The 11,388-nt window shown below is 35.9% G+C and overlaps 4 protein-coding genes across 7 annotated transcripts in view; 3 read left to right on the plus strand and 1 right to left on the minus strand.

The window, feature by feature from the left end:
• LOC104731650 (26S proteasome non-ATPase regulatory subunit 10-like) overlaps positions 1-758 on the plus strand; it is a 4,939-nt gene extending 4,181 nt beyond the window's left edge. The window contains exon 3 of one of the 2 annotated variants that reach the window (XM_010451088.2): positions 18-758. In XM_010451088.2, coding sequence (XP_010449390.1) covers positions 18-611 — 594 coding nt within the window. In that variant the 3' untranslated portion in view covers positions 612-758. Of the gene's footprint in view, positions 1-6 lie in introns of both variants that reach the window. The other variant, XM_010451089.2, reaches the window with a different exon arrangement.
• On the minus strand, positions 726-2,514 carry LOC104731649. The gene is made up of 5 exons (XM_010451086.2): positions 2,080-2,514; positions 1,827-1,957; positions 1,620-1,745; positions 1,382-1,509; positions 726-1,142 (listed from the first exon to the last, which is right to left on the minus strand). The coding sequence occupies exons 1-5, from the start codon at positions 2,321-2,323 to the stop codon at positions 845-847; spliced, it is 927 nt and encodes a 308-aa protein (XP_010449388.1). The 5' UTR covers positions 2,324-2,514; the 3' UTR covers positions 726-844.
• LOC104731653 (replication protein A 70 kDa DNA-binding subunit E-like) lies at positions 2,722-6,759 on the plus strand. Of its 2 annotated transcripts, none has more exons than XM_010451091.2 (3): positions 2,722-3,363; positions 3,534-4,348; positions 5,254-6,759. In XM_010451091.2, exons 1-3 carry the CDS (start codon positions 3,080-3,082, stop codon positions 6,549-6,551), a joined length of 2,397 nt encoding a protein of 798 aa, XP_010449393.1. In that variant the 5' UTR covers positions 2,722-3,079; the 3' UTR covers positions 6,552-6,759. The 2 variants fall into 2 exon arrangements, with proteins under 2 accessions (XP_010449393.1, XP_010449392.1); XM_010451090.2 differs by having other exon boundaries at positions 2,726-3,363; positions 3,534-4,926; positions 5,832-6,759.
• Positions 10,586-11,388, plus strand: part of LOC104731654 (probable methyltransferase PMT21) — a 4,119-nt gene continuing 3,316 nt past the window's right edge. The window contains exon 1 of one of the 2 annotated variants that reach the window (XM_010451094.2): positions 10,586-10,872. The gene's annotated coding sequence lies outside the window, so the exon portion shown is untranslated. The remainder of the gene's footprint in view (positions 10,873-11,388) is intronic. The other variant, XM_010451092.2, reaches the window with a different exon arrangement.

Below are 11,388 nucleotides of genomic sequence, written 5' to 3' on the forward strand. Positions count from 1 at the left end.
GGGCAGGCCATAATGAGGTTGTGAGCTACTTATGCAAGAACAAAGCCGATGTTGGTGCTGCAGCAGTAGACGACATGGGTGCAATTCACTTTGCTTCCCAAAAGGGGCATTTGGAAGTTGTGAGAACTCTATTATCCGTTGGGGCTTCTGTGAAATCTATCACCCGCAAGGGACTTTCACCTCTTCACTATGCTGCTCAAGGTTCTCATTTTGAGCTCGTCAAGTATTTAGTTAAGAAAGGAGCAAATGTCAGAGCTACGACAAAGGCCGGGAAGAATCCAGCAGATGTTGCGGGTAATGCAGAAACCCAAAACTTCCTTGAAGAATGTGAAGAGGAAGCGAGGAAAGCTAAGGCAAACAATAAGAAAAAGACAGAAGAAGTGAAACCTGAGAGTTGTAGCAACGAAGGAGATACCAAGGATCTAAAAAGAAAGGATTCTGAAGATGGAAACGAGGAGGGGAAAGAAGAAGCTTCTCAGGTAGCTAAAAAGCCAAAAGTTGCTCTTTCTCATCTTCAGGAGACTGACGACACAGAAGTTGATCAAGAAGAAGAAGATACTGAGGAGCCAAATAATTTAACTTGTTCTAATCCATCAGAAGTATCTACTTAACTAGAGTTGTAAGATCCATTTTATGAGATAAGTCAGAGAACTTTTGTTTGTTCGTAAAAGTCTGTAAAAGAATCCATCAGTTTCCATTTTAGAATTGGTAAAACAGATTGTGGTTTTAGGCTGTTCAATCAATCCTGTATTGCTTTCTTTTGCTTTAAATGATTTAAGATTACATCACACAACTGTCTACGAATCATTACACCCACTCACTGACTCTCAAGTAATGTTTTTTTCTAAGCCTTTGGAAAAAGAATTTTCAAGTATTGTCTCGCCATCCATCCGAGAACTGAGAAGTAAACAAGTACCAAACAAGCACGCTTCACTTGTACCAAGAGATTCACATTAGAAAACTGGTTCTTAACTGAACAACAAGCTTGAGGGAACCAAGATTTTGCATGCCTTAAGATCCGTACGATGAAGACTGTGATCATGGAAGTTGCGAAGCCAGAGACAATGCCAGCGATCACATCATATTTCCAGTACTTTGGTGTTGCTTCTCCATTAAGCCATGACTGTAAAAGCTTAGAGATTCTGGAGAAAAACCAATGAAAGAGAAACAATTTGGTGAATAACAATGCCAAGACAAGACAAGACAGAGAAACTAAACAGATGATAGAACATTCGTATATGTTTTCGACAAAACAAACACCTCAACCACTGTCCTATTACAGATTATTATGGCTATTATGCTTCATCACTCTCCTATATTCTGTATGTAATTAGCTATGATAAAAATATGTATAGAAATGAGAGAAAACATAAGAACTTACACAATAGTGTACTGCTTAACAATGTCGGTGAAAGAAAGATCATTTGCTGGACAACCGAAAAAGCTATCACGATAAAGCTTTATTTTTGGAATCCCTAATGTATACCAGCAATCGTAAGTCTCATTCACCTGGACAAACAAAGATATTCACCATCAGAAACACAATGCTACAAAGAACAGTTAAACCAACTTATATCATCCAAGTCAGAGAGATTCTATATGGTAAATAAAAAACATGCCTTGAAGTTATCTTTGGTAAGCAACGCAGCACCAAAGTTAGGTCTACACTCAGGAGGAAGGGCTTCATTAGGTGCTTCTGAAAACGCTAGCCGTGTTTGACCCATTAAGTTATCTTTATACTCTACCTGTGAATGCCATGAAGGGATATAAGTAAATTGCTCTACTTTGAAAAACAAAAGACAGATTTTGCTGATATATAACACAACCTTGAAGACAGAAGCCCAATAGTAATCATACCGACATCTGAATTTATCTCTCTCAAAAGGGTAAAAGACATGTTGTGCTTTGATGTTCAATAATCCAATGCCACACACTTTAGAAGACCTAAGATCAACAGCTACATCAATAGATAAGTAGAACCAACATCAGTTTCTCCATCAAAATGATACTAAACCCCAAATTAACACAAGAAACCTATCAATCTATGGAATCAATTGATGATGAACTCGGGAAACTTACAGCTGGAAACAATTTTGCAGCGGGAATGAAGAGACGCGGAAGCAGAAGCAGCAGCAGAAGAAGAAGAAGAATAAACCCACAATTCACCGATGAAAATCACAAAAACCCCTAATAACAACGATAAGACGACGAAGCTGGTGATCGAGAAGACTATCACTGTACAGAATCGTAAAGCTAACGAAGACAAATTCCTCTTTTGCTTCTTTGTCGTCGTCGTCGTCGTCACCGTTTCTTCGGAATCCATTTTTAAAGCTTTCTTCTCCGGTGAGTGAGTTTTTACTCAGAACAAAGAAATCGAAGGTTCCATCTTCTCTCGGTGATCTAATCACGACGGTCACCGGAAAATCAAATCATACAGAATTTTTTTTTTTTTTTTTAAATCGCTCCTCTCTTTATTTCTCTCCCCCTTTCAGAGTCTTTGATTATCGTTGTAAAATAAATGCAATTAAAACTAAAAATGAATTTTCAGACAAAGGTTGATCCAACAATGTGAATGTGATGCTGACTCAGCATTACACATGCCACGTGTTCCACATGATATGTTTGGGCTTTAAATGGGCCTGTTTTTGGACTTTTAAGTCTTTCCGAAAACATTCCACGACGCCCGGTCTGCACGATTTACGAAGCTTGCTTGAGAATTTTGAGAAAAGGGCAAATCCGTAAATAAAATCAACATCGTGGCTCCGATTCGATTGCGATTTTCCAAATTCTTGAAACCCTATACAGTTTCCCTCTCAAAAGGAGCGTAAAGGTCATACCTTTTCACCCAATTCTTCATCTTCTTCAACCTCTGTGTCCCTATAGTTTCAGACCAATCTGTTTCTACTTTCCCAACGTTACCTCAATTTCGGATTCGTTCATAAAGATTCACACTTTACCTCCTCGAATCGTGTTTGGGTGTGGTGGGTCAATCGATTCTCTAATTGCTTCCATTGGGTTTGTAAAGGCTTGAGTTTTTGTTCTGGGTCAATCTTGTCTCTAGGGTTTTATACCTATAACGATGGAGGTAAGTTTGACGGCGGGAGCAATCGGGAAGATAATGAGTGGAGAAGTGACGAGTGAGAATGACATGATGCCGGTGCTACAAGTGACGGATTTGAAGCATGTTAAGGCTCATCAAAATCCAACGAGTGAGAGGTTTAGGATGGTTTTATCAGATGGGACGCACTTGCATCAAGGAATGCTCGGAGCTGATCTGAACAATCTTGTTAAAGATGGTTCTCTTCAATCCGGTTCGATTATTAGACTTACTCATTTCGTCGGTAGTATCGTCCAGCAGCGAAGGTGATTTTTTTAATCCGTTTTGTGGTTTTATGTTTGATCTGTGAACAAAGTTTTCTTGAAGTTAGGATATGTGAAGCTTTTATCATTCTCACTTAGATTAGTGTACTATATATAGCCAATGCAGTACTAATAATTCAGATTAATTCATTATGATTCGTTTTTGATGTCAGGATTGTTATTGTTATGGTACTTGAGGTGATAAAAGTGAAGTTTGATATAATTGGGAATCCTGTTCCAATAAAGCCTAGTGATCAACGTGGAACCGATTCTGGTATTAAGTTGAATACAACTGGTTCTGAGCAACAAGGTAGGGGTGAGTCTAGTGGTGTCCGTCAAGTAATCAATACCGAGACTGGGAGAAGTAATGCAGCTATTTCACCTCAAGTTGTTCAAAGGCAAGTGTTTGGTACTGGTTCTAGTGTTCCTGCATCAACACCTTCTTCCACTCGAGCATACAGCAATCCGTCTGCAGGTCATGGAGCCCCTAGGCAGGACTATGCGCGTGATCCTCCAACCACTTATCCTCGTCAGCCTACTTATCAGCCTCAACCACCACCGCCAATGTATGCAAACAGGGGACCAGTGGCAAGGAACGAAGCACCTCCTAGGATAATTCCAATTAATGGTCTTAGCCCGTACTCAGGTAGGTGGACCATCAAGGCCAGAGTCACGAATAAAGCAGAACTTAGGGAATACAGTAATCCCCGTGGGCAAGGGAAAGTGTTCAGCTTTGATCTTCTTGATGCTGATGGCGGAGAGATACGTGTTACTTGTTTTAACGCTGTGGCTGATCAGTTCTATGACCAGATTGTTGTTGGTAATCTTTATCTGGTTTCTAGGGGCAGTTTGCGGCCTGCCCAGAAGAACTTTAATCATCTTCCCAATGATTACGAGATCACGCTGGATAATGCATCAACTATACAACAATGTTATGAGGAGGATGCTGGAATCATTCCACACCATCAATTCCATTTCCGTACCGTAGGTGATATTGAAAGCATGGAGACCAACAGCATCATTGATGTAATTGGTATTGTGTCATCTATCAGTACTACTGTTGCAATAATGAAGAAAAACGGAACTGAAACACAGAAGAGATCACTTCAGTTAAAGGATATGTCTGGTCGAAGTGTGGAGGTAACTATGTGGGGTAACTTCTGCAATGCCGAAGGACAAAGGCTGCAAAGTATTTGTGATTCTGGTGGCTTTCCGGTTCTTGCTGTTAAGGCGGGCAGGATCAGTGAGTTTAACGGAAAGGCAGTGAGCACCATTGGATCAAGTAAACTGTTCATTGACCCTGATTTTGTTGAAGCCCTGAAACTGAAGGACTGGTTTGAGAGAGAAGGAAAGAGTGTCCCTTGTATCTCCATATCTCGGGAGTTTTCCGGGAGTGCCAGAGTAGATGTTCGCAAAACAATATCACAAATTAAGGATGAGAAACTAGGGACCTCAGAAAAACCAGACTGGATCACAGTCAGTGCCACTATTATATACATGAAGTTTGACAACTTCTGCTACACAGCTTGTCCTATCATGAACGGTGATCGTCTATGCAGCAAAAAGGTCACAAGCAATGGAGATGGCACATGGAGGTGTGAAAAGTGTGATAAAAATGTTGATGAATGTGACTANGCTTTGATCTTCTTGATGCTGATGGCGGAGAGATACGTGTTACTTGTTTTAACGCTGTGGCTGATCAGTTCTATGACCAGATTGTTGTTGGTAATGTTTATCTGATTTCCAGGGGAAGTTTGCGGCCTGCCCAGAAGAACTTTAATCATCTTCCCAATGATTACGAGATCACGCTGGATAATGCATCAACTATACAACAATGTTATGAGGAGGATGCTGGAATCATTCCACACCATCAATTCCATTTCCGTACCGTAGGTGATATTGAAAGCATGGAGACCAACAGCATCATTGATGTAATTGGTATTGTGTCATCTATCAGTACTACTGTTGCAATAATGAAGAAAAACGGAACTGAAACACAGAAGAGATCACTTCAGTTAAAGGATATGTCTGGTCGAAGTGTGGAGGTAACTATGTGGGGTAACTTCTGCAATGCCGAAGGACAAAGGCTGCAAAATATTTGTGATTCTGGTGGCTTTCCGGTTCTTGCTGTTAAGGCGGGCAGGATCAGTGAGTTTAACGGAAAGGCAGTGAGCACCATTGGATCAAGTAAACTGTTCATTGACCCTGATTTTGTTGAAGCCCTGAAACTGAAGGACTGGTTTGAGAGAGAAGGAAAGAGTGTCCCTTGTATCTCCATATCTCGGGAGTTTTCCGGGAGTGCCAGAGTAGATGTTCGCAAAACAATATCACAAATTAAGGATGAGAAACTAGGGACCTCAGAAAAACCAGACTGGATCACAGTCAGTGCCACTATTATATACATGAAGTTTGACAACTTCTGCTACACAGCTTGTCCTATCATGAACGGTGATCGTCTATGCAGCAAAAAGGTCACAAGCAATGGAGATGGCACATGGAGGTGTGAAAAGTGTGATAAAAATGTTGATGAATGTGACTACAGGTATATACTGCAGCTCCAGATACAGGACCATACGGATATTACTTGGGTCACGGCATTTCAGGAGGCTGGTGAAGAGATAATGGGCATGTCTGCTAAAGATTTGTATCATGTGAAGTATGTAAATGAGGAGGAGGAAAAATTTGAAAGTATCATCCGTAAGGTTGCTTTTACCAAGTACATCTTGAAGCTGAAGGTAAAAGAAGAAACATATGGCGACGAACAGCGTGTGAAAGCAACAGTTGTGAAAGTGGACAAGCTAAACTATTCATCAGATACCAAGACTATTTTAGATGCCATGGATAAACTCAGGAACAGAGATGCAAGTTCTCTTCCCATAAAGCGAGAAGGATCCCATCACACCGTTGAGGTGGTTAACACTAGTATAGGAAGTGCAGGAACCAGAGATCCCTCATCAGTCGAAAGAAGGGATTTCGGTTTACACGCACATCAATCGCGTCAACATGGGAATCAGTATAGTAATGGCGGCTCTGGGCCTCATGGTGGTGGTGCTACTAGCTGCAATGTCTGTGGAAACAGTGGTCATGTTTCTGCAAACTGTCCAAGCGTTAACGAACCACAAGGGCAGTACAGAGGGACGTCTGGGAGTTATGGAGGAGGACTACCTAGGCAACATGTTGGAAGCTACTGAGATTCACAATCATCATCTGATGCTCTCACTCTTTTGTTGTACACTTTTGGTTTTGGTCTTATGAACTAATACGGGGCGTTTCTGAAGCCTTTTTAGGTTATTTATGCATATCAGGTTCTCTTTTTTATGTTTGGTTTATGAAATCAACAAACTCGTTTTTGTGATATATTTAAGTTTCTCAGCTAAGAATGAGACTATGAGTTGGGAACAGTGAAACAGAAGAGAAGTACGATTTCTTATACTTCTAAATTACTAAAAAATGTTACTCTGAGAAGTATATGCGCCATTATGTGTTTGATTTTGAACTCATATGATCTAAAACTTTCATCAAAGGAACAATCTTTCCAAACTAGGAGGTTTTGGAGTTTGATCATGCTCATTGCTCATCAGTTTTCATATTTTGCGTACTCTGCTTCAGTGATCTTTTCTGTACTGTCCAGAAAGGGAAAAAAAAAAAAAAAACCTTAGCTTTACGAAAAGAAGAAGACCCTAAAAATTCAAAAAAAAATTAACTTACTTTTACCACATAAAGAATATAGACTTTCATATTATACAATAATGTAACAGTGGACACTTGATAATAACTTAAGGGGGTGGTATATTGCTAGAGAGTTTTGTTGATTAGTTTTTTAAAATCTTGTAAAGTTCTCTAAACAATCCCTGTATTTTTGTGATGCTTTGCATGACTTTATTTTGTAAAGAAAATGTTTTAAATCATGAACCAATAACATAATAATTGAACTCATTAACAATCCTATATTATTTTGTTTTAATTGAATAACACAAAACTTTTAATGAGTTTATAAAAGTCTGAATCCAATAACCCAAATTTGTTAGGATTTTAAATGACTTTTTACAAATCACAAACTAATACACCCCCCTAAATTTTAACATAGTTTAACAAAATCCTGATCTAATAACAACAGATTCTACATAATATTTAAAATATTTAAAACTCTATTCAAATTTCAAACCAATAACCTCCACTAAGTATAGATCTAAATAACATTACTAGTCACATGTAGCATATTAATTTTGACATGTGATTAGAAATTAGTATGCTACGAATTGTTTAAACAGTTGATGTTATTATATAACGTTTAGAATTGTTTTCTACGATACTAAGGGCATGATTACTGGAGGTTGTTCATTGTGTTGCTTTTATTAAACAAATAATTAAAAGAGGAGAGAGAAGAGAAAATCAAAAGAAACGTTACTTGGTGGAGTACTTTGAGAAACCATTGCTTGCTTGAAACTGACACATGTCATTCATTTATTCGTATACATACTATAAATAAATAAATAAAAGAAATATGTAATAAAAATATTTTTTTTTTGTTTTCTGAGAATCGATTAACCGTTCCTCCACTAAAAATAGTCTTAGTATCCGTTATTCGACTGTGCAAAGTCATCCATCTGTTACTTCAACTACTTATGCTCTACTTGTTAGAATCAAGTACCTGATTATGAAACAAGTTAACCATTTTGGTGAAGAAATTGGATTAAGACTTAGAACATAGCTTAATATATCTTGAGCTACTAGTAGTATTCTCATGACAAAATTTAGATTATGACTGGTCATCAAGTTTATCTAACATTTTGGATGATCAAAAAAGTAAACATAATATGTTAATATAATGCTATATATGAAATAATATCTTTATGCACATTTGTTTTTTTGTTTTTTGGAATTCATTGCCTTTGCTAGCCATTATGTAATTCAGCCAAACACAGAAACAAATTATTATTGAATTGATTTTGACTCAATTTTTTTTTTTTTTTTTTTTTTTTTTTTTTTTTTTTTGAGTTTTTTTNCAATAAGTTGCTACTTTTTCAACTTTTCATATTCTTTAAAATAAAAAGAAAATAATATTGTGGTGTAAAAAGACCTAAATGACACATGGGGAAGATGATACACCATTAACAGATTCCACATGGGGGAAGGTGAGTTTCCAACTTAGACTTATTCAAAAGTATATGGTTCTTAACGCACAATACAACAAAGTTACGTTATGACCCTTCTTCTGAGATCCGGCGATAATTGTGATTCATTCAGTTAAAGGATCTAAAGAATTAGAGAAGAATGCTACATAATGTAAGATAGATTCTGATTGTAGATTTATCAGAAATGAAGTTTTTAGGAGTGCTGATTGTATTATTTGCCATCCAATATCTTAGATTATAGACCGATACACTATTTACGACAACAATATACTAAAATAACAAGATAATTAACAGTACAGCATGGAATATGTAAACTATTTACGACGACCATATACTAAAATAACTAGATAATTAACAGTACAATATGGAATATGTAAACAGTAGTAGTACTGTATATAGTACTATATAATACGTAGTATGGAAGGAGGAATTAATATAAACGCGTTCTCGATTAGTCAACACTTAATAATAATTCAGTGTAGTAGTCGTGGATCTATCACAAGTGACAAAGCCACCGACTAACTCGGCTAACTTCAACTAATTAATTGAATTTTTTCGAATCTTCAAATGGTTTCGTGTTATTTTCATACTATAATAATTAAATACATGTACAACCATGTTCCGATTTGTATTCAATCCTTCTTTTTTTTTTTAACGGTTGTGTAATTGTGTTAACCAGAGGAATTAGTAGAAACATACAAAAAAAAAGTTTATTAGTAAATGAGATTATTATAGTAAGATAAAAAACAAGAGAGATTATTTTAGTAGTTTTTTTTGTTTCTGTGTTAAAAGAGATTAATTTAGTAGTTTTAAACTAAATCGTTTTTTTAGTGTGGCTATCTATTAAAAACTACAAAGTAGCCAATGACTAGAAGAAAAAAAAAACTCGAACCGTTAAAAATGAATCATTTTAACCAGTGTAAAAGAAGTACTCTATTATGAAATGTCAAAAACAAAAATAAAAAATCACTCCCGGGAAATAGGAAATTTCCAGTGGGTTTTATAATTTCTGCATGGGAGGAGAGGAGGATTGGTGGATAAATTATATAAAGGGAAAGTCGTGACGCCGACGGTGAATCGTTCTGTCGGTGGTGGGTTCCATTTTTACTCTCTTTTGGGGTTTTCTCTAATTTACTTATTTGTAACTGAAATAAAACTAAAATTAGAAGAATCCTAAAAAAAAAAAAAAACGATTGGTGACTTTAGTAAAAGGAAAAAACAAGTTGATACTTTTTGGTAAAAACAAACCTATAATTCCGGGGAATTGTGTAAAATCTATAATAATCATTTCCATTTTCCTAGAAGAGGATCTAAAGAATTATAGATTTTCATACTACTCCCTCTGTCTCACAAATATTGAAGTTTTAGAGAATTTTCTTTGTTCCAACAAGATTGATGTTTTGAATATTTTTAATAAATTTTTGTTTTAATGATTACTGATGCTGTAGAGTGTATGGAGTGTAAAAGTGGGAAGGTGGGAAAGTGAAAAAGTATTAGAAAAATAAATCATATATTCTCTCTGTCTTAATATGTGTGTAAAATCCTAAACTTCAATCTTTGTGAGATAGAGGGAGTACTATTTTGGATTTTTTTTTCTTCTTCTTCTTCTAATCATTTTACTTATTTTGTGTTTAAGCAACACTCTCTTTTGTGGAGTGTATTAGTATTATTTTTAGTTCAATTTTAAATATAATCCAAATCATTAAAATTCCTCATCTTATTATTATCTACTGGAAAATAATAAATATCTTTTGCTTAGTGAAAACGATTCAATCACATCATTATTATCAATATAACAAACAACAAGTGAGTGTGTGACTCTATTATCTGTCTTGTTCTTTGTTTTCTAATCAACATTCAATATAAATAATTAAATAAAAACAAAAAAAAAGAATAGTGAAAATTATGTGAAAATAATAGTCACAAAAAGATTGACAAAGATTGAAAACGAACGAGAGAGAGATAGAGGAAAAAAAAAGTAAAAGAAAATAATAATAATAATATATATAATTTTTTCTTTTTGTGTGAAAGAAGAAAAAAGAAATAAATAATAATGTACACTAATTTACAGCCAATTTGCAACAAGGAAGGAAGGAAGGAAGCTTATATATGTTAACGTTAGCTTCTCTGCAATTCTCTTATTATCTCTCTCTCTCTCATTCTCCTCCATTTCTATTTTTTTCATTTCTCAATTCCAATTCTAAAAAGGGTCGTCACAGAGAATCCAAAAGTCTCTCTCGGTCACCGGAAGAAAAATATATTCTCCACCCTCCCGAACATCGAGGAGACTATTCGTATCGTAATTTCGGAAATCGCGCTTTCGTAACCCAGAATCAGAGGACGCTTTACCCGAAACGAATCTAGGGTAATTTTACACGTTCGTTTCGTCTCTCTCTCTCAATTCATATTATATATACGTACATATCGAGTTTTTTTTGTTTTGATTTGTGTTTTTTCTTCATCAAACTCGACGAATTCTGGGTAAAAAAACTCAGATCTGGATTTCGTAATTTCGCTCTCTGTTTCTGTTTCGTCATTGTTCGCTGATTATATAAGCATTTTGCTTCCGTATGAACAAAATTATAGCTTAATCAATTAACGCATCGATTCAATTGTGTTAGAGTTATAATGTAGTTTTTGAATTCCAGATTCATTTTGTTTTTGCTCGCCTTGTATGTGTATTTTTTTTGTCCAGTACTGAACAATTCCAGATTTATCGTTACAATCTCTTCGTTTCTGTATTTGATTCATTTTCATAATTTTTTTTTGGTGAAATTGTTGTTATGTGTGTAAAAACCAAAAAACATTAAAGACGATTCCGTATCTGCCAAGTAATGGATTTAATGCCTAATTCTTCTTCTTCATCTTTTACACTTTTTTTTTTTTTTTTTTT

This window comes from Camelina sativa, chromosome 12 (genome assembly GCF_000633955.1).
Source record: "Camelina sativa cultivar DH55 chromosome 12, Cs, whole genome shotgun sequence".
NCBI classification, from domain to species: domain Eukaryota; kingdom Viridiplantae; phylum Streptophyta; class Magnoliopsida; order Brassicales; family Brassicaceae; genus Camelina; species Camelina sativa.